The 22,307-nt window shown below is 44.7% G+C and overlaps 1 protein-coding gene across 2 annotated transcripts; it reads right to left on the minus strand.

Annotated features, from left to right (window-relative positions):
- Positions 1 to 172: 172 nt before the first annotated feature.
- On the minus strand, positions 173 to 21,782 carry SLC25A43 (solute carrier family 25 member 43). Of its 2 annotated transcripts, XR_005830970.1 has the most exons (6): positions 21,422 to 21,759; positions 18,245 to 18,486; positions 17,098 to 17,270; positions 3,451 to 3,585; positions 2,096 to 2,374; positions 173 to 1,697 (listed from the first exon to the last, which is right to left on the minus strand). XR_005830970.1 is itself a non-coding variant. In XM_040614546.1 (5 exons), exons 1-5 carry the CDS (start codon positions 21,691 to 21,693, stop codon positions 2,171 to 2,173), a joined length of 1,026 nt encoding a protein of 341 aa, XP_040470480.1. In that variant the 5' UTR covers positions 21,694 to 21,782; the 3' UTR covers positions 2,021 to 2,170. The 2 variants fall into 2 exon arrangements, 1 of the variants encoding a protein (XP_040470480.1); XM_040614546.1 differs by lacking the exon at positions 173 to 1,697 and having other exon boundaries at positions 2,021 to 2,374; positions 21,422 to 21,782.
- Between the last annotated feature and the right edge of the window lie 525 nt (positions 21,783 to 22,307).

The raw sequence follows: 22,307 nt of genomic DNA on the forward strand, positions 1-22,307 counted from the left end.
GCGATGTGACGAAAAGCAGAGGCTTAGCTGATAACAGGTTAGTAAGTGATTTATAGTTGCAGGAGTGCATGACAATACAAAGGTGCTATCCAGCATATCAGAAACAAGGTAGGGGTAATTTCTTGACTCGCTTGACTCTTACCAGTTTTGAAGAGCTGATCAGACATTCATATGCACCCATCAGTCAATCTTTAAAATCTATTTAGAAATACAACATTAGTGAAAAACATACAGGTATGCTTGGACGAGGTAAGGCCACTCTGAAAATCCATTTGTCCCCAACATGCCCACAAGTCACATCTCCTTATTCACACACCTGAAATAAGCCTCAGTGTTATTACCTGCACTGTGCTGATGGGGAAACTGAGGCACGGAGAAGCATGTTCACTAGGCAGGTTGACTAGAGAGCCAAAGGCATTTACAGCCTCAGTGTGATGCAAGAGCCACCAGATCTGCTCTCTACAACCTTAATTCTCGCTATCCATGCTTGTATTTCTTCTCTAAGAAGAAAACCAATACGAAGCACCACTGCAGCAGAACCGAGCAAGCACATTAAGAGACTAGCTGTAGGGTACATCAATGTTGAGTTCTAGGTGCAAGGCAGGCCTTACTTATCACAAATCTTTCTGCAAATCTCTCTCCATAGTCACAGACTTCTTGCATCGATCTGCCACTGCCTCATCCCGCTGTGACCTGGCTTAACCAAGCAGTTTCTGAGATTTACTTATTTCCACCCAGCAGGGTCATAAATGGTACAAAAACACGCACATAGAGCCGTGTAAACCAGCAGGCAAATCCTGTGCTGAGCCAGGGTGCTGCAGCTAGGGCAGGAGCTCAGCTGGTGTGGACATGCCTCGCTGGCTGCTGTGATTCACTCACAGGCTGCCACAGCCCGAGGCTGGTGGGGCACGCCGAGGGCAGAGCCACCTTCCCACGCAGACATGGGCTTTAAGGCACTTGGATGGGGCTCTTCCACGGCTGTACTTCCACAAAGGAACCGGAGCAATACCCCAGGTCCTCGGGTATAATACCAATGATCTTTTATTGTCCAAAAGCTCCCTGCACTGGTCAGAGGACTACCAATGGCATTGCCACTGGCAATAACCTAGTGGTCTCACAGAGGTTCCTACCTACAGGAACTAATCTGTGGCTCCCAGATCACAACAGTTGGAAGTGGGAAAACCACGGGTTGTGTGCACAGTGCTATTCTGCTGGTAAATTCTGAGCAGCACAGTAGGGCTGGGTCTACGCATAGGAACTAAAAAGTAGTTTAATATAAAAATAGAGCTTTAAGAATAGCAAAACATGACAAGGCTTATGGCTCTGAAATATCTAACACATTTAAGAACTGCGTTTTTCAGGAAATATTTCAGTTAGAGAACTTCAGGAAAACCAGTTGTCAAAGCCTGAAATAATTCACATACACACAGGAACAACACAGGAGAAAAGGGGGAAGATTTTCCAGTATGCACTTAAGTTTACAAGATTGTCATTCCAGTGTATTACAGTTCATTTCGCACACTGCAATTTTCTCTTAGCAAAATCAAAGTTGCAGCAGCATATTTTCATCTCTACACCAAAGTTTCATATAAAATCATTATTCTTAAATAAGTCTCAAGAATAAAGAGTGGATTCTGGAGTGTGACTGAAATGAGACTAATTCTGCATTTGCAGAATGCCACGTCCATACGGTATCACTGAAAAAAAAAAAAAAGATGTTTCAGTAGAAATTCTTGGACGTTGTATGTATTCTGGTCTGTTTATCACATTTGGCTGACTCACTATCTCAGATTACTTTAAAAAAATCCATTTGAATTTTCTTAATATTTATAATGCAGTTTATACTCTCATCTCAGTTCTCTTGCCTTTCTGCAAGTGGTTTTATCTCAAAATGGCTATTCAATATTGAAAAGCACCTAGAATAATGTCATTTCAAGTTCAAATAGCGTTTTCAAACTAGTTGCATCTCTCCTCTTCAGTATATGCTCGCTATTCATATTATTTATATCCACTCAGCAAATGAGATACAAGATTTATTCACACCAGCACTGGTGTCTCAGTACTAAAACCATGCAATCCGCTGAAACGCTGGTACCTGTAGCTCAGCATGTCTTTCTTGCAAAGTTCCTTGAGAAAGGTAGTACGTATATCTGCAATGGACACACTGATGTCAGTTTTCAAAAGCTGATTTCCTTGGTTCAAAATTTTCCCTTCGAAGGAGCTTTAATTCTCTCAGTTCTTGTGGCTGTAAACTCTGGTCCACCCCAGGAGTTAGCTTGTAATTTAAAGGGGATTCAATATAACCGTTCCTGTACAGACAGACCCGCTTGCAGAATTCAAAGGTGCTAAACATAACACCGAAGTATGGGACAATCTGATAAAACAATAATAAAAAAAGCAACATAAGATAAAAAAAAGCAGTATTACACTCACTAGTAGCATTCTTAGCTTAGATGTTTTACAAAAGGAAACTTCGGGGACTTCACATCTGATCTGATCTGATAATAGAGCTATGCTCATTTATATAAAATCAGAGTCCCACCTCAAACTAGGGTGGCACCTGCAGCATGCTAAAAGTAGGAGTTCATTATTGGTAGATAACTAATTTAACAATATTGTGAGGAACAAGGTCTGTGCTAGCCTATAGATTATCACAACTTGCCAAATACTTATGCAAATCCTAAGCAACCTCAGCAAATCCTGGTAGGAAACGTGGGATTTACTCTACATACAGCAGACTGACTGAACAACTTTCTTCTTTTGCGCCATGCAAAATTGGCAGCTCTGGTGCCATGTGGCTTTATACCAGCCAAGGCAGAGCCAGGCACAGGCAGGCCGTCACAATCAATCATATTGTCACTCAACTACCACTCCCTAGCTGTGCTGTAGTATTCCATGTAGGTAATCCTTACTGCAGCGCTATAAAATGCATTTATGTAAACTAAACTACCTTCTTTTATTTCATGCTTTTAACTCAGCAAGGACTGCAGTAACAGATATGGATGCATTAAGTAGCTGGTCAGACGTACTGCTTTTGACTTCCGAGGAAGTGGCTTGTACACACACAATTTTCTCTACAGCTTGGTACTACATGCCAAATTACTGAAGCTCAGCTGAGAAGCAGAACTTGTTTAGCTGTTGTAAGAGGATCGCTCGCAATCGCCCATCCATACCCTACCTTGTGTGTTAGCAGCGCTCCCTTCTCTAAGGACATTTAAACGGAAGTAGTGACATCTAGCAGCCAAGTTACATTTGGGGAAGTATGCCCAAACTCAGTTCCAGAGCTGGTTTATAACCTGCCTGAGGTTATACCTGTTCTGTCACAGACTGTCATCTATAAGCTGCTAATAAGTTCAGAGGCATGTCATAAACTTTATAATCCCCACGGTCCAAAAGTGTGTCTCAATTACTTCAGGATAGTCTTTGACAGGGATGAAAGCAAAACCTCACCTTGAGCAGACTGGGTGTGAGTCCACTCCAAAGTCCAAGCACACCTTTGTTCTTCACAGTCTGCCGAAAACAGTCAGCCATGCCAGTAAAATGGACATCAACCGCTCCATAGTGGGGAAGCCAAGGACTCTGGGCCTGTTCAAGAGACACCCAGGGGGGTTTAGAACAAGCAAAGGAAAACCAGAGTAATTAAAGATAATTGTTTTCTCCATTCTGGTACATAAGGAACACTTAATACCAGGTTTCAACAAACTGATCTGGATTCTTCCATTAACCCAGCTATTTTGCCTTGAAATACAAACAAAAAAGGGAGGGAATTCACTCTCTGATAGGCACAATGGAGAAAGAGCAGTAATTTCACACAGCATTGCCTTTTGTGCCATGTCACTACTAGAAATAAGTCCCACCCTTGCGAAGACAAATCATCCAAACCAGAGCCACATAAAGGCATCAGCCCCACACCAGGTCTGGGGAGAGGTACTGCACATCGCTGGCAGTGGAGCAGCTGTGAAAGGGAACCTTGGGGCTGGCCCCAGATGCCACGCTGCCTTCCTGTAATTCTGATCAAAACAGAAGAGCCTGCTGGCTTGACTCTGGCTGCCGAGGCTGTGTCCGCACTGCAATGAGAAGGGCGAACTTTACTATGGGTTAAGTAGCAACAGCGCAGCGGAAAGGAAAGGACAGAGATTTCAGCCTGAGCTGTCCAAGCCCACCAAGGGCTGTGGGTGAGCAGTTAGTGCCTGTACTCCCGTATCTCTGCTACATGGTTGGTGGATCCAGACTGGTTAAAGTTAGCTTGGGAGCATCCTGCTGGACTGCAGCTACGTTTCCAACTGCAGTATAGACAGTGTCAGTTCACATGGAAGAAGTGTAGCGGGTCATTTTTAACAGCAAAATCCTTCCTTCATTAATCTCCTACTGCGTTAGCACAGACAGGGTAACCTGACCTTGAATAATCCCATCCTCATCCATCTGTGCACATGCAGCCATGGGCTTACTTTCAAATCAGTTTCACTCAAATACATGGCAAGTGACACTTCCCAGTCAGGAGTGTGTGGGGACCCCAGGACACAGGTTGATGACTTGTGCATGCAAGTGGATCACCACAGGGCAGAAGTTTGATAAAAATGAATGGGACTTGTACAGTTAACTGACTGGTGAATATGGATGGCATTATCCCCTCATTGATCTGAAACACCATATGGTGTAGCATTTTTTCCCTCCTTGGCCAGACTAACCTAGAGCTGCTAAGCCTATAACAAGCCTCTCATAAATCAACAAGTGGTGATGACATTTTCTAGATGCCTCAGCTATAGCATTTCAAATACTTGGCAATGTAGATGATGGAAATGGAAACAGATCAAACCTCACACTTCAGATGTATAAGAGAAGTTGCTAATCAAACAGTTTAATGCTGTTGTGTTCCCTTGCATTACTGGTAAGTCTACTGCTACAATTGTGAAGCTAATAAAACAACCCTAATCATCCCACACACTAACTGCGTAGTCTTCTTTATGTACAAAAAAAATAAATCACATATCATGATTTTTTTTCTCCCTTTTTTTTGTGCATGATTGAATACGCATGTGATGGCAGGTAACAGGTGAAACCATTCAGTTTCCTTTTGACAGGCCTTTGGGAGGTGATTTTGGGAAAGCAGCTGTCTGCACTGAGAAAGAAGGCAATAGGCTTCCACAATGTCCTGATTTGTTATCTTCTGGATCCCCTTTATCATGCCCTCACTCTTTTACCCCAGACAAGAGTAGGGCTGAGGATTTAATCCATTGTATTTTACATTTTAAGGAGAGAAGAGAAGCACTTGCTTCTCTCTGAACTTTCTCAACAGTGTACCTGATTTGCAAGACAGGGATTACATTTGTGGGGCAGAAAGTATTTCACCTGTTCTAATTGCTCATCCCCTTTGTGTCTACATTGGTCTTGCTAACTCCATGTGGCTACAGCTTTTTTCATAATTCCTAACTGTGGTGCAAGCTCCCACAGCTTTCTGTTTTAGGACTCAGAGACGCAGACATTATGGGATTTAACTGTTGTTGATTTTACAGTATGACCAGCACTGCCTTTGCAGGTAGTTCAAGGTAATGGACCCAGTCTGGCAGCCGAGGGTCATACACATATTCACTTATGCTCATTTGCTACAGGGAAGCTCAGCTGTCTGCTTGGTTCTGCTACTTAAGGGGTGTAAGGCTTTAAAAAGAATAGCAAAATCCAGCAGTGAGAAGGACATAAATAAGCTTTCAAGACTTAATCCACAATACTTGAGAAACTCCTGCACAGACTCTCATGACTGTACCGTGGAAGATGCTGAGTGCTGCAACTGAGACTTCAGGGAACAGTTCCACTAAGGATGGTAATATTAGCTTAGAAGAGCACTCAGATAATGTAAGTATCCTTGAAAATGCAACAGCACAGAATCATAGAATTGTTTAGGTTGGAAAAGACCTTTAACATTGAGTTCAGCCATTAACCCAGCACTGCCAAGCCCGCTACTAAACCATGTCCCTAAGCACCGCATCTACACATCTTCTTTTAAATACCTCCTGGGATGGTGACCCATCCATGTCCCTGGGCAGCCTGTTCCAACACTTGACCACCCTTTCAGTGAAGACATTTTTCCTAATATCCAATCTAAACCTTCCCTGGTGCCACTTGAGGCCGTTTCCTCTCGTCCTATCACTTCTTTTTTTGGGAGAAGAGACCGACCCTCACCTCACTACACCCCCCTGTCAGGGAGCTGTGGGGAGTGATCAGGTTCCCCCTGAGCCTCCTTTTCTCCAGGCTGAGCCCCCCAGCCCCCCCCCCCGTGAGCCTCGTGCCCCAGCCCCTGCCCGGCTCTGGACACGCTCCAGCCCCTCCACGTCCCCCTGGCAGTGAGGGGCCCAAAGCTGAACACAGGATTCGAGGGGCGGCCTCACCAGGGCCCAGCACAGGGGGACGGGCACTGCCCTGGCCCTGCTGGCCACACTGTTCCTGACACCAGCCAGGCTGCTGCTGGCCCCCGTGGCCACCCGGGCACAGGGCTGGCTCCTGCCCAGCCGGCCCAGCCAGCCCCCCCAGCCCCTTTCCCGCCGGGCACCTTCCCAGCCCCCTGCCCCAGCCTGCAGCGCTGCCTGGGGCTGTTGTGCCCCACGGGCAGGGCCCGGCACGGAGCCGGGTTGAACCTCACACAACCGGCCTGGGCCCCTGGCCCGGCCTGCCCAGACCCCCTGCAGGGCCTCCTGCCCCCCAGCAGGGCAGCACTGCCCCAGCCTGGTGTCCTCCGCAGACCGGCTGGGGGTGCGCTCGGTGCCCTCATCCAGGTCATCGATAAAGATATCAAACAGGGCCGGCCCCAGCGCTGAGCCCTGGGGACACCCCGTGTGCCCCCGCCAGCGGGATGTCACCCCATCCCCCACCACGCTCTGCTCGGCCGCCCAGCCAGCTCTTAGCCCAGCGCAGAGCACACCCGCCCCGGCCACGGGCAGCCGGTGTCTCCAGGAGATGCTGTGGGAGACGGTGCCAAAGGCTTCGCCAAGGCCCAGGCAGACACCAGCCACAGCCTTTCCCTCAGCCACTAGGCAGGTCACCTTGTCACAGCAGATCAGGTTTGTCAAGCAGGTCCTGCCTTTCATAAACCTGCGCTGGGTTGTCCTGTGCACGCTGCATGATGGTACTCAAGGCGATCTGTTCCATAACCTTCCCTGGCACTGAGGTCAGCAGTCATAGGAAAGCTGGATTCAAACCCTGTTCTGCTTTCTGGACTGTCAGCCAGTTTCCACAAGCTTTTTTGGTAAAGGAAGTTACAGGCAGCCAAGCAGCGAAGAGGGACAGGTTTATAAAACACTTTGGGAAAGCAGGAACGCTGTTAACATGCGATTCCCTTCCTTTTTAAGTCCCTTTGCAGTAGGCAGGGCGTGATGAGCCAGAATTAGCTGCATGAGTTTGACTTAATCCCTTTCATTACTGTATACATTGCAAAGGCAGACATCGAAGGGTTTGGTACAGTACTCCTGCCTACAACACCACGACAGGCGACAAGCACACTCAGGTTCCAGTAAGATTCTGCACGCAGTAGATACATCCAGCAGGCAGTTAAAAAGGAACAGGTAAGTCAACCCCCCCCAGATTCCTAATATGCCCAGAGACACTGACCACTTAAGAGACTTACTGAAAGATTATTTATAGTAACATTCCCCACGGTTACAGCCATTTTCAAGATTCCAGTCTGTGGGGTGAGGTATGTTTTGATGGTCTTTCTGTTTTACAGAGGCAGTATCTTTCTAGGACCCTACACAAAGTACCAAGTAACAATTGTCCACAGACTCTCAGACTCACCTGCTGCAAAAGGAAAACTAAAAACTGTATCAGTGTGGAGTTAAAACTTCAGTATTTTGGAACACCTGAACAAATTTAAAATGTATTAATAAAAGAAAAACCTAAGAAGGCATTTCATTTGGCAGTTTTTAATGACAAAAGTAGCTGTGGGTTTTGGATGGTTCTGCATCATCTAAGCATGTCTACAACACTGCAATTCTCACAAGCGCCCTATGGCACCAGATCCAGAAAATGGAAGTAACGAACCAGATCAAACTTGTCTTTCTACCTTTTTTTGCAGAAACTTACTATGACATACAAATCAAACAGCTCATCTCATACCAAAAAGATCAAGTTAATGACAGAAGCGTTTCATGCCATGCACCTCAAATCATCTTGAGTTCTTTTAACACCCCTTGACACTGTGGGCTGCTGCATGGAAACCTGCATGTTATGAAATTTTTGAAGACTTCCTTCCCCTCTAGTTACGGCTGTCTCATACTGCAGAAGCCTGGAGGAACAGTACAGCCCACTGCGCTGATTACAGAGTGCCAAGTTGTTAGTCACAGTAGTTACAGCGGGGCTAAGTTGCTAATCTTTTTACCTCTAATGGACAAAGGGTTCTCTAAATGATTAAAGAACATCACATGCAGAATTGGCTCCATTTGGTCTCTTACAAGCAGTCTTTTAGTATCCAGAGGCCACCAAGTCTATTAAGTCATAGAATATCTCAAGTTGGAAGGGACCCATAAGGCTCCTTGAGTCCAACCCACTGCTCCTCGCAGAAGCCTTACTAAAACAGTTAAGTCTTTACAATCACGGCAAAGAGTCTGAAAACATGAGTGAAGTGTACCATGAAGGTTCAAAGCCAAACAGCATACAAAAGAAACAAAGAATGCCTTTAGTTTTTTAAACTAGTGTCTTTTCAGTCAATCCTATAATTCTGTGAGTCTGACACGATTTGAGATTTGAATTTGGCAACAACATAAGTCAAGGTGCCTTTAAAGCAATTCTATTTTAAGGGGTCCTGACAGAGCACTGTGATACAGCCCCAAATTTATATCTGTGTTCTATTTTAACAATCTGAACCTGAGATACATGTATAAAACCCCCACACAACTATAAACAAAATATTTAAATGAAGGTGCAGTGTAATGACAAAACTCAAGTTAATTGTTAAAGTTAATTGTGACCTGAAGGGTCTTCAGACACCATCCCTCCCCACTGTCTGCATCATGAGGTGACTGCCAGAACAACATAGTTGTCTCATTTTGGGAACTAATCTCACAGATTCTTATAAAGACTTTCCCTTCAATGACCTCTCCCAGCCCCTCTCTTCCTCCTCCTCTCTTCCTCTTAGGATTGAAGGATGGATGTAGTTCACCGCAGCTGCAGTGGGAACCGTGCTCATCAAAAGATCAATCACTTTAATCTTGTCAAGACTCATACAGCCGCACGGGGACCAAGCAGAGAGACCACCAGGTCAGGGAATGGCAGACACGGTGGTTAGGCCACTTGAGACTGAGCCCAGAGCTGTGCAAATAAAAAGCCCACTTGCACTTCAGAACATTTTGGTTTGCACAACTATTTGAATTTACATCTAACAGAGACTATCTGGAAATACTTCCCTCTCAATTCACGTGCTTCTCCCCTTTCCTCCCCGTTCATAAAGTTTGTTGGTACAAAGATTTGCTATTTATTGATTTTTTGAGTATGCAGTACTGTTTGGCATGGAGTATGAAAGATCAACTAACAGCGAATAGCTGCCATAAGTGATATGTGACCCTGATGGTAGATATAGTAACATTTCTTCTTATTTGTATATTTTCAACAGGTTTGGGTGTCCTACACTTCCAATCAACTTAAAAAAAAAAAGTATAGGAAGGCACTTTACAACACAGCTCAAGAAGAATTCTTGCTCTAATCTGGAAGCTAAAATAAGAAGTCTTTGCAGTCTGGGTTAATAAGGACACATCCAACAGGCAAGCGTAACTGTAGTTCAAAGGAAACTGAAGGACAGTTTGCTGTTTTCATTCAAGCTAATGCCACTGCAGTCAATAGAAATTTCACTCAAGCGAAGGCTGAATCCTTGAAAGAATATTTCATTGCACTCAAATAAAAAATAATTAAAATTTAAATAAATATTAATATTAGGGGGAAAAAGCATGCATTCTCTTGGGCTGATTAATCCTTTCTCCTGAAGGACAGCCCTACCTGGTAGTCATTGTCTTTCTGTGTCAGTGGTTTGGTATAATGCTGACTTACCCCTGGCTACAGTGCACCCAAAGGTATTCAGGCATGTAGGAAGGCAAACGATGACAAGTTATCAGGAGGCAATCGGCTGGAGAGCAGCACAGCAGAGCAGCTGACCTCCAGCTTCCTGCACTCCAGGAACATGCTGTCCTTTTCCTCTGTAACCTGAACTGGGGCCAAGACATCTCACCTTTAGGAGATCAACGGCACCGAACGAGCAAAACACTTTAATGCTTGCTCGAAAGTTTGACTCTTAGCTTTAAATACATTATCGACGGGCCTGTGTACACTGAGGCTTCACAGGTTGCTGCAGAACCCCTCCTTTGCTACCGAACCAAAGCTTTCCTTGCTTTTAACACCTGCGGTATGAAGAAATCTCTGATATAGAATATAAGTCGTTGGGTTTTTTTTCCCCCTCAAGGCAGTGCAACCCCCTTGCATGGACATCTCTGGGTGGTTTCTGAATGCCTCGTGGTGGTTCAGCTCAATCCTTACAAATGGGTGTACCATTTTCATCATGTACATTAGCACTACTTTATTCAATGGTGCAAGCCCTTAGCCAAACTAGCTTGGTGCCACACTTCGCACAATGAATAGCAACACTAGTTCTCACATCTCCAGCTGTCTGCATGGGAGCTGAGGAGAAAATTAATGTTTTACAGGATCAGGGCTTTACAGAGAATGTATTTCCATTGGCCTTCTGTGTATGAGGCAAGGAATTACACCAAATCAAAATAAATCAGATATAAAAGAGTGTCCATAAAGTTTTAGCTCCTGTTCCTAGCGTATTTTGCATAATTAGTCACAGGCACATCATTTTAAGCACAGACAAATGGATACAAGGCTCTCCTGTGCAACTGATGCAAAAGTACTCATGCTAGGGGTAACACTGACAGCTATCACTCTGGAGACATTACTGTCTCCCTGCTGAAAATCACAGCTGTAACAGCTGTGTGTGCACAGCGGCGTACCCTGACCCATGCCAGGCCATGTCAGTTGGGTGAGCTTACCAAGTTTAAAAAGGTGGGCTAAGTTAACCCATCTGATTTGCTCCGAAGCAGATTAAAGAGCTCTCACTCACACCACACTGATCACAGAGCTGCGGAGGCTGTAAGAGGATGGTGGCCATACTCAGGTGGCACTACCAAATCCAGGACTGGGAGCGTGGTGGCTGCTTCGGTATCTGGGAAAATCCATCGGAGAGAACTGCATTCTGCCCTCCCTCAGACCTCCTGCATTTCAGATGGGTACAGTGTGTTTTCCTGCTTTTCTTCTGCACACTACTGTGCTGCAGTGCTAAGCTACTGCTGTAATCCACCTCAGAGTGAGTATTATGTACTTATCACACCACAGCTCCTTGGATGAACAGGGTTAAAGACACTAGGCATAGCACAAGCTGTCACCCAGTCCTGCTTCCAATTCTTGATTTACAATTTTTCCCTTTTAATCAGTTTTTCCACTGGCACTGTTCAGTGTTTCAGCTTCACAAGCAGTCTTCATGATTCTCTCCTGTGGAAATCTGGGGATCCATGAGAAATGCTTTTGAGGTTTGTTCAGATGCACAAAAGTTGCTCTAGGCTGTTACAGAAGGTAAAGCCCATGTTATGCTTGGCAGCTTTTTTCAGGCAGTGTCTCAACCATTTACTGGACCAAGTACTTCCCAAAGCAGTAGAGCACTATTCCACAACAGCCTCAGAGAAAGTGGTATAAAATATCTTAGCAACATCAGCAAAACAATAAAAAACACTATTGCTCAAAGCATTGAGACATAGGGAAAAAGAGAAGGAAGGAAAGGATTTTACCAAAACCAGAATCTGACATCTATTAGCTATTTGCTAACAATCAAAGGAGCCATGCTGGTCCCAAGTTCAAGTATCACCCAGGGCGTGGGGTGCTGGCTGATGCCTGAACCCCAGCACCAAGAAGGGGAGCATAACACCACAGGGAAAAGTCAGAAAACTAAGAACTCACACTGCATCTCTCTCAAGTGAAATATTTTTGGAGTCTTGTCTCTATCTGCACTTGTTTTCACAAAACTTGAAGGAAGTTAAGTTTCTCTGAAACCTCCACTCTTCCGTCAAGTTTGGTTGAAGTTGGACAGCAGGATCAAAAGTTACTGGGGGCAAGGACAGACAGCTAGCAACCATCTAAGCCTTACTTCCACAGGAAATCTGATTAGAAGTTGTAATATTGCTCCTTATTTGCTTCCACACTATGGAATTTGCCAATCTGTATGGCCAAATGGCTCCATCTCTGAAAATTTTCAAGTCTCAGGATCCCATGCCGTTCACTATTAAAGAGTCTCCTTGCATGAAGTCTCAGAGCACGTATGCTTTTGAGATGTCATGTGAACCACATGACCCAAAAAAGATTTCTTATTTTTAAACTGGGTCATGTCTCCAATAACTTTCATATTCCCAGCTGACAAGGACAGAGATCTCACAAACAGCAGTGACACCACAGCCTGAGAGCTTTCAGCGGCTACCAGGCCAGCACCAGTGACCATCTCCAATGACAGAGCACTCTTTGCAAGTTACTCATGTTTAAGCAACACAGGAGCACTCTCTCTTCATTTCAGCAGAGAGAAGGTGCTTTTCTAACAAACATTTATAATTTTCTTTTCCAAAGCTTAGTTTACAACCCAGTGTTCTTGCTAAACTGACTTTCACCAGGCAGGGAACATAGTAAGGTGACTATTTTTAAATAAATACTTAAATAACAATGCTACTTTTAAAGAGAGTCTTCACTACCTCCTTTAACTGACTTCAGACTAGAAATGGGCCAACAGGGCATAAGATTGCATTTACTTTAAACAGGCTACCTCACAAAGGGAATGACTGCTTAGTTTTCTCCAGGTTACTAAGAACTCATAGCATTTACATCATTTACAACAGATTTCACATTTGCAGAGCAACTTGTGTTCCAAAGAACCAAAAAATAAAAAGCCAAACAAAAAACCTCACAACACATTGCAGATTTATAGGCAGCCAAGGCCTAACTGATTCACTTTTGTCACTGAAAAGAGGCCACTTCTTGGGTGATGCATGGCAACAGCCTACACTAACCAAGAACAGTGAGCCTGTTTGTTTATGGCAGCAGAGGGAATTCAAAGCCTGGATTTTAAAACAGAAAGATCACTACTGAGCAATGCTTTCCCCAGAGAAATGTCCTTACAACTTGAGGATGCTATGCAGTCAACACCAAAAATGTGCCGAATCCTGCAGTATACTAAAAGTATACAGCAGGTGAGGAGTAACTGCACAGCTGGTGGAGTATCTGTGAAACTTTAGGGTCATCTTTGTGCATCTTGCTTAACAAAACTACCAAAGTCACGGGTCAATTTGGAATGAAGGTTGAGAAAGGCCAGCCAGGAGTATCTGAGCCTACCTCTGAGGGTCATGTGAACAGAGGGAAGTGCCAGACTTGGGTATTAGGTTTGCGCTGACCATTTGCATGTTTGTAGATTTTTCAGTTCTACACATAGTCTAGGATCAGTGTCATTCTAATAATAATCTTCTATACAGCATATAACAGCTCTAAATTCATCTTCCCTTACTGAAATGCCACAGCTCAGTCCAATATGCACTTATAAAGGTCATTATAGGCAAAAAGATGATGTGGGGAAGTGGAAACATACTACCAGTGCTTCCCTTAAATTCAGACTCATTCATAGGCAGGTATTTCCCTGCTGAAGGTAAAAAAAAAATTGAAGGAAAAAAGTGTTCTTGTATGCAAGTTAAAGTGCTGTACTTAAGTACTGTTTAGATACTAGATTTAACAAAGACCATGACATTGTGAGGTAAGGAAGGAAAGCCAAGAATAACATATGTCAGAAGGACATACAGATCAGTAAGCTTTTTTTCAGAAACTGATAACAGCGTTAAGAGTGTGTCAGGAAAGCATTTGATATAGAACAACCCTTTGAATAACCCTCTCCTTCACTAATCCCCATCTACAGATGTACGAGATGTACAACAAAAGCCATATTTCCATGCTGAAACATGCATACAGTACCTCTTAATTCTCTAACATGCCAATCAGAAGCAAAGTGAAAAAAGGAAGACAAAGGAATAAAATTAGGATAAGCACAACACAGAGAACTCGCATATTCAGTAAGACTCACTCATATTAATTAACATTTCTTTTAAGAGAAACATTCAAGTATACTTAGCATACACAGCATCTTTGTGGGAAAAAAAAGTAAACATGATAAAGATAATTCTAATAGCAGAGGGGGAAGAAACCATGGTTACAGAGCAAATCTGACATCATAAATCACCACCAAAACACAGAGGAAGAATTGTTTACTGACAGTCAGCTCCTACTCCCACAAGATGTCAGTGACAAAAGCTGCCAACGTCAGAAGTGTAGGATTCAGATATGTAAAATGAGAAAGGATGAAACAAAATTATTACAACTGAGATTAAAAATAACACCTTATCCTTCCTCCCACAGCAGAATTCCTTTTCTAGTCTGTGCAAACAATTCAAACATTGTCTAGATGAGATGAATGGAGCTAACTCTTCCAAGACCGCCTAGCATGTCATGTGAAGATCTGTACCGGATATCCTGGTCTCAGGCTTGTACTCCATCCCAGAATCAGTGAAGACAGCCTTGTGCCCTGGTTTCTCAGTTTTTGAAGCTCCTGAGATTGCCTTACAACCCCCCGGTTCCTGGTCACCAGGTTCCCTGGAAAAGTCTTCTTTGGCAATATACTACCTCTATGTGTCAGATCAGTGGGACAGAAGAGAAGGAAGAGGAATCTGATACTGACCTCCGCAATGTGCTGGGTTCCTCTTTGTACATTGCTTCAAAACAAAGCCAGCTTTTTCCTACACTCACTGCAGAGCGCTTGCACCAGGCCCATGGGTAGCTAAAGGCTTTGCTACACCCCTCTTATTATCAGCTAGGAAGGTGAATCACTGCACGGAGGCTGACCAGAATATGATATCTGAGAAAAACCATGATCAGAAGTATCTGCTCCCTTCTTTTCTACAGAACACTTAAATGTCTTGAAGCTCTTTCCCCCCCTTCTTCATTCTCCCTCTTTCTAGGTCCCTTTGCATGGTACCTTTTCTGGTGCAGTCCTAGACATTTCTCCCTTCTGACCACCACCACTCTGCAAACTGCATAGGCCAACAAGTAAGCACAAAGCAGAGCTGATCCCTGCAAAGCTGGGCCATACCCTGGCATGCTAACCATGAAAAACAAACTTCCAGTGAGCTCTTAGCATCAGTTTGGGTACAATTTTCAACAGGCATCTTTTCTGGACTAGCCTCCCTGACTTATGTCATTTCTAGGACCAAACAAATTATGGGCTATCACACCTAAGCAGCTAGTTCTTCTGAAACATCTTTGCTTTCTCCCATGCCTTCAGAATAAATCACTGAACAGGAGGTGTTTCTCTAAGCTTGGAAAAATCACTATTGAGTTGTTGCAATGCATCTATGAGGAAAAAAACCCTCTCCATTGTTGAGTCTTTTTGCCATCCAAAGTATTTTTAGCATACCCACTTCCTACATATTTAGGCAATAAATCCAGTTCCCCTGTTTCTAGAGGTGCCAATCAGATGTTTTAAGCATCCCTTTGGTAAAAGAGTACAGCCTAGTGGCAGGAAAATGAAAAATGAACCTGTTCCACTTCCCTACTTGCCTGTCAAGACAAAGCTTGACATAGAACTTAACACCACACCAGCTACAACTGAAAGTTACTTTTGAAATGATTACAAAAACCTGAATGTTCAAGTAACTAATGTACTGACAGAAAATATTAAAAGGGAAACAGCACAGTAAATGCCTCACTTTTCTTTACTCTTTAGGGCAACAGCATTGCTGTGAGCCTAAGGATATAAAGAAAAAGAGGACTTGTAAGGAGTAATTGCTTTTGTTAGATCCACTGATAAAGCTGGAAAAAATGATCAAGTTTTCATGCTCAGAATCCTTCTCACCTGAGCCATTTTACGAGATACCTGATGAAAGGGCTCAGCTTAAAGCTTGACTTCTGAACACATCAGCTACATGAACTGGTCTATAAAAAGACATTACTCTCCTGCTGAGGTCCTCTGTTACGAGATGGAGAGAGGGCAACAAAGGCTTCTGTGCCACTGGATCTGAGCCCTGTCTGAAAAAGGGAACCTGGGGAGCAGGAGAGGGGAATTCAGTTCCACTGACATTTTGCTAGCTTGTGACTTACCAACCAACGTAATGGAGGGGATGGGAACCTATATAATGCTGCCATACTAAATGACTGCTTTTTTTATAAGATCACAAAAGCTTCTTAAAAACCTGCAGTCCCATGAAATAGGCTAAAAGAACACACACATATGCCACAGCCAGAAGGCCACCAGATGATGACAGCTATTCACTGTTATTCTACTGATAAAGTTCTAATGAAAAGCCAACATCATCAAATCATCATGTTTTATGGACATAAAATTATACTGTAACTGGTTTGTGGATATAAAAAACAGACTTGTGGATATAAAATTATACTGTAACTGCTTATAGTAACTTTCATGCTGCTGACGCCCCCGGAAATCAGCAGCACCATCAACTGGGAAGTCACCTGTTAACCACAGGAGTCAGAAAGAACAAGGATAGTTCTGACCCTTCAGACTTAATACCGGCTGTGCAAGCTTCTTGTGGTTGCCAGTACGTAGATCAGGCATAAATGGCAGACACACAGGCTCTGAAAATGACATGGATCTCCTTCATCCTGCCTATCACCAAGGGTACTGAATGCCTACATTTGGCTGAAGGTTTGCCAATTCTGAACTGTGAGAATTTGATGGACTTACTATGAAAAAGAAAAAAAATAAAGCTAAAGAGACAGTCTGAGAGCATACACATATCCCATGCTAGTACTCAAACCCACCTTAAAAGTGTAACAGCACACTTCTGACAATAATTTTCAGACTTAAAAAAGAAAAAAAACTGAAACAAAACCCAATCAACCTAAAACAAAGTCTCTGTAGCCTACTGGTATGAGAAATAAAGTGAGACTCATCATCATCTGGCTAGTCTTGTCCCAAGCTCCTGCAACAAGAACCTATAGCAAAGCACTAGTAACACAAACGCTCTGTACCTGCATCTTCCTCTTGACAGTCTCAAAGGGGAAAGAAAGTGTCTGTGCCACACCAGCTGCTACACAGCCATTTATGAAGTTCTGAAGAGGACTGAAATGAACTATGGGTTCTCTCCAGATTTTGTCCAGATTTATGTAAACAAAGAATGAGCCTGCAGAAAATGGGACAGCACCTAGAAAGCAAACCAGACAGTTGTGTATCAATGCACTGTACACAAAGAAAACAGCGCTGCTCATCACATAACCTAGAAAGACGGAATGAGCTGACAGTTTATACCTTGCATTGCTCAAACTCAATATTTTGAAGAACTTCACTTTTTAGTCACTGGCTTACCACCAAACATCCATATTGTAGCACCTAGATGTGCTGATAGGGGCATATATTTACATATTAAAATGTGCATGTTAGAACCATTAACTGCTTTACTCTCGTGACAGGTCAGCTCTTTCTCCAGGTTATCTCTTTTGTGACAAGCTCTTTCTCCAGCCCATACCAACCCTAGCAGTTGCACAGGTAAACAGTTTCTTCAGTCAAGCTGATGAGAAATACTTCTGTCCTCTTTTGCTTGTTTCCCGCTCTCATCAATTTTATAGTGGGATTATACATTATTATTATGATGATGCATTTTTTATAATGTCATGTTGTGAAAAAGTGGACTGTTTAATGGCATTTTTAAAAGCTAAAAAGAGTAAATAAAAAATTAAAAAGTCACTTAGAGAATATCACTAATCTTCACTTTTCACATCAGTTATACATTACTGCTTGTGCTGGTTTCACTGAACAGCTAGGGAGACATTCTCACACCTACATAAGAATTAGGAAAACTCTGTGTGTGGATATATGTTTTGGGGTTTTTTTAAGAACTAAATGGTGGATATCTTGCATCCAAGCACACCTAGATCATCTATAAAAGAAGGAAATTTTGTTGAACACATAACCATACCTAAAAATCCTATGCACTCGGTAGTAATTTGAAGCAATAAAGCTGCAGCAGAGGTGATCAGTATTGTTGTGCCTTGTAAATCTACGGATCTTCTATAGAAGAATATTACTATTTGCTTTTGAAATCAAGTGAGCAAATGAACGCACTACATAGCTGCAATAAACAATGTGCAATTAGGTGATTTTTCCCTAATATTATTTTACCTAATATAGCTGGTGAAACACCACGGTAGAGTGCAAGGAGTCCTTCTTGACGATAAATTTTGTAAAAAGCATGAAGAATTCCTTCATAAGATGGTTCCAGTCGGTTCTGCACAATAAGACGTGTTTTAATTACATCAGTGGGGTAAGTCACGATGGTTGCAACCATGCCAGCCAGACTTCCTGCCATGATGGCTCTCCAGTGGGAAATATGACCCAGCTCATCCGTGAAAAGTATAACAAGTCTAGAATAAACACATAAAAGAGGCACTATTAATGACAGTACAAACAACACATGAAAAATTATGGCAGATTATTCTTGATGTAAATGTACTTCTGCCCACAAGCCCCTTCAGCAGCAGGAGCTGACAATTTAACATGTATTCCATCCAAGACCTTGCTATATATAACACCACACAAGCATCAGAACCTCTGTGAAACAGAACATGTGAATGAGCAAACATGATCAGAGTCCAAAACACGCACCGAAGAGCCCAAAGACATTTTGGGTTAATCCATGTTGCACAGAAGTTATAGTTAACAACTAAGTCAGGAACTGGAATATGTAACTCTGCAATTTGCTTTGATTTTAATGTTACTCAGCAAAAATACTTCCAGTACCTGAAAGAGCTTTTTTAGAGGCAGCTTGCATAGCTCTATCTATATGAACTCATGTAACTTGAGCTGCGATATCATGGTCCAAAGCACCAATTCAACAATGAAAAAACCTTCAAAGACTTGATTTACTTGTTTGTTTTGCAAGAAACTTCAAAAGTAGTCAAAAGACCACAGAATCCTCATATATATTCCCATCTACAGCAAAAAAATTACCATGACTTCAAACATGTCTGCAAGAAATTCCCTGATCATCAGTCATCAGTTAGAGACATTGGTCCAACCCCCCAGTCAAAGATGTCACGTAGGAAGAAATACACAGATAACTTCATCACAGACCTTCTGAGAACAACTGAACCTTCCTCGGTTGCTTATGTTGAGACAGAAATATCTACAGGGATACTTCTGCAGAGAAGACTTATTTCCAGGCACTATTATGCATGGGAGGTTAAGTCTAAATTTGGAATTTTGAAACTGAAGCACAGAATTTTAAAGGCTAACCTGCAACTCAAGCATTTGTGATGCATGGAAGGACTTTACTACATACCCAGGACACTCCTACACCAGGGAGAAGTGTCATGGAGGCAGCAAGAAGCAAGTAAAAAGACTTGAGAGAAGACAATCTTAGCTGGAGGTAAAGAAATGTTATTATTCTATTTTGGAAGCATTAACTAAACCACCTAAACAGCAGATTTACATTTAAACTACACAACGTTACCATGTCCAGAACAAAATAATTTGCAAAGATTTACAAGTCACTGCTTGCTTAGTTGATGTTTTTTCACATAAGCATTCATTTCGCACTGCATGATAGATCCCTGCATCTACTTGTCTCGTGCCCTGGAGAGAGCCCAGAGCAGAAAGACTAGCCAAGCAAAAGCGAAAGGACACAAACTTTTTTTCCTATGTATCTTGTACGGTCCCTAAAGCAACACAGCCTTATTTTCCTGTGCAAGCACAAATGCGTGGGGAGTGTGCTGGGGTGTCTCTAGGCACCACCCAGAAGACATTTAAAACTGCACGGGAAGACAGAGTCTATGCACAGTAACTACAGAGTGCAGAGCCAGCTAACCCCCTCTGCCCCTGCTTCGCCCTGCTCGTTCTGCAATTGGCATTACTATTTATGTAAGTCACCAAGGAACATTTCTCTTTTTGTGTTTCTTGCCCTTACATGCACCGTTCTCCCACTAGGAAATACACTAAAAAAATCCCCAAACAATGTATCAAGAGATTTGGGTAGGCAGTTTTTATCTAACTTCCTGGTAGCCTCCTTCCACTTGTAATTCAAAAGAACACCCTGTGCAAACTAGAGACAAACTACAGCCTTGCAAAGGAAATAAATACACTGTTTCAACTGAACAAACAATGAAGTTAGTTATTTTGCTCCAAATCAACTGGTTTATAGTGGCGCAATACACTGACTCTTCTGGGAACTTTAAATTACATGTAAATCACTGTTACGGCCTCCCAATGCCATTATCCCTCCCCTCGTTTGACCACCGCATGCAGTAGAAGCAGAAGGACAGCACAAAGCTGCCCGGTTCCAGGGTAGCTTCATCTGTCATTTCCTGAAAGGCGCAGGCAGAGCTGGGAGGGTGACTCTTGCTCAGCCAGATGAATGACAAGCCCAAGCAGGCTCCGCAGCGTCAGCCCGGGCGAGAGCCTCAGCAGGCAGGATTGGCCAGCACGGGCTGAGCCCATGCTTCTCCCCACCCAGCATGGCCCACAAACTGGAATAATCCATCACCCAGCTGGGCAGAAATGTCAAGTGCATACCATGCACACAGCTGACCTCAATAAAAAAAAAAAAAAAAAAGAGAGAAACACAACCCTTGAAGTGGCAAGACACGCTGAACGAAGAGTCAGGCACGCCTTTTAAAGGCTAAAAGGAACTGGCAGCACAAGGGAATCCTAGGGAACAGCACGGGTCAGCAGACCTCAGTCAGCTCTGCCCCATGTTGACTGTGCTGCACCCTTCCAGTGTTTACCTTAATTTATTGTCTGTGTATTATTGAAAACAAGATCATAAAACAAATGATGTCACATATTGACTTCAGGACTCATCAGATTTGCATAACAACTACTGCATAACAGGGTAAAATATTTGAATTACGATTTTGTTGCTTTTTTATTTTGATACAGACAACATAAATACTTGAGAGAATACAAATGAATAGAAAAAATTGGTTGCAAAGCACAGATGTTGCAGTCACTTTTGTAGGTAGTGCTGCAACTTCATTGCTAAAGGAGTCTGGCTGAGCAGAAGAGATTTAACAGTGCATCAACCCTTCACAGTCTGGAGAACACCTATGACTTTACAGGCAGCTGCTGGCATGTCACAAGGCCCTCAGAGCTGCTACGTGCTGAATAAATCACCCCAATGGAGTTATTAGCCAGGGTACATGTCTGTGGGAAGAGGGGACACACCACCAGCGAGCCACCCAGATGAGAGACGGCACTCAAGTGCCCCCCTTGCCCTCCAACAGACGTGCCAGGCCGGAGGCAGCTCGCTCCCCTCCCTCCCCGCGGAGCCCCCCGCAGCCGGGGCCGGGGCCGCTCGCTTACCGGCGGGAGGCGGCGAGCTGCAGCGCGCTGTAGGGGAAGAGGCGGAGGCAGGCGGTGAGGTTGCCCTTCCAGAGGGCCCGCAGGCCCTCGGTGCGGCACAGGCTGCGCCCGGCGCCGCGCAGCCCCCGCCGGCAGTGCCAGGTGCCCACCTGCGCCAGCACCGTCAGCAGCTCCAGCGGCGCCGTCAGGCTGAGGCTCAGCGCGCCCGCCAGCCCGGCGCAGCCCAGCCGCTGCAGCCCGGTCACCCGCCCGTCCCGCCGCCAGGTGGCCATGGCCCGAGGCCCGGCGGACCGGCCGGCGGCGCGGCGGCACTGCGGGCGCCGGCAGCGACACGGCACGGCCCGGTACGGCCCGGCGGGGCGCGCCCAGCGCGGGGGGCGGCGCCGTCAGGCTGGGGCGCCGTGACGCGGGGCGCTGCTCCCGCCCCCGCCGCGCTGCCCCCCCGGGAAGGGGGACCGGGGCCACCCGGCTTCGCGGCCGCGCTCCCGACAGAGGCAGCGCCGCGGCCCGGTGCGCTCCCTCGGTTGGCACGGCGTGCGCGGCCGCCGGTGCCCCCCGCAGGGCCGGTGTCCCCCCAGCAGAGCCGGTGCCCCCTGCAGGGCCGGCGTCCCCCCAGCATAGCCGGTGCCCCCTGCAGGGCCGGTGTCCCCCGCAGGGCCGGTGCCACCCCAGCAGGGCCAGTACCACCCCGCCAGCAGGGCCGGTACCTTCCGCAGGGTGCCCCGAGCCTGCGCGGGCCCACGCGAAGGCAGCCAACAGCACCCGCTGCTCCTGCTCCTATCTAAATCCCAATAGCATGACATTATTTGCATTTATGTAGCATTAAAACAACAAGCCCTGACAGCAGTGACCTAGGTGCAGCCAGGACACCTTTCATCTTTAACTT

The sequence above is a fragment of the Falco naumanni genome, chromosome 14 (assembly GCF_017639655.2).
Source record: "Falco naumanni isolate bFalNau1 chromosome 14, bFalNau1.pat, whole genome shotgun sequence".
NCBI classification, from domain to species: Eukaryota; Metazoa; Chordata; class Aves; order Falconiformes; family Falconidae; genus Falco; species Falco naumanni.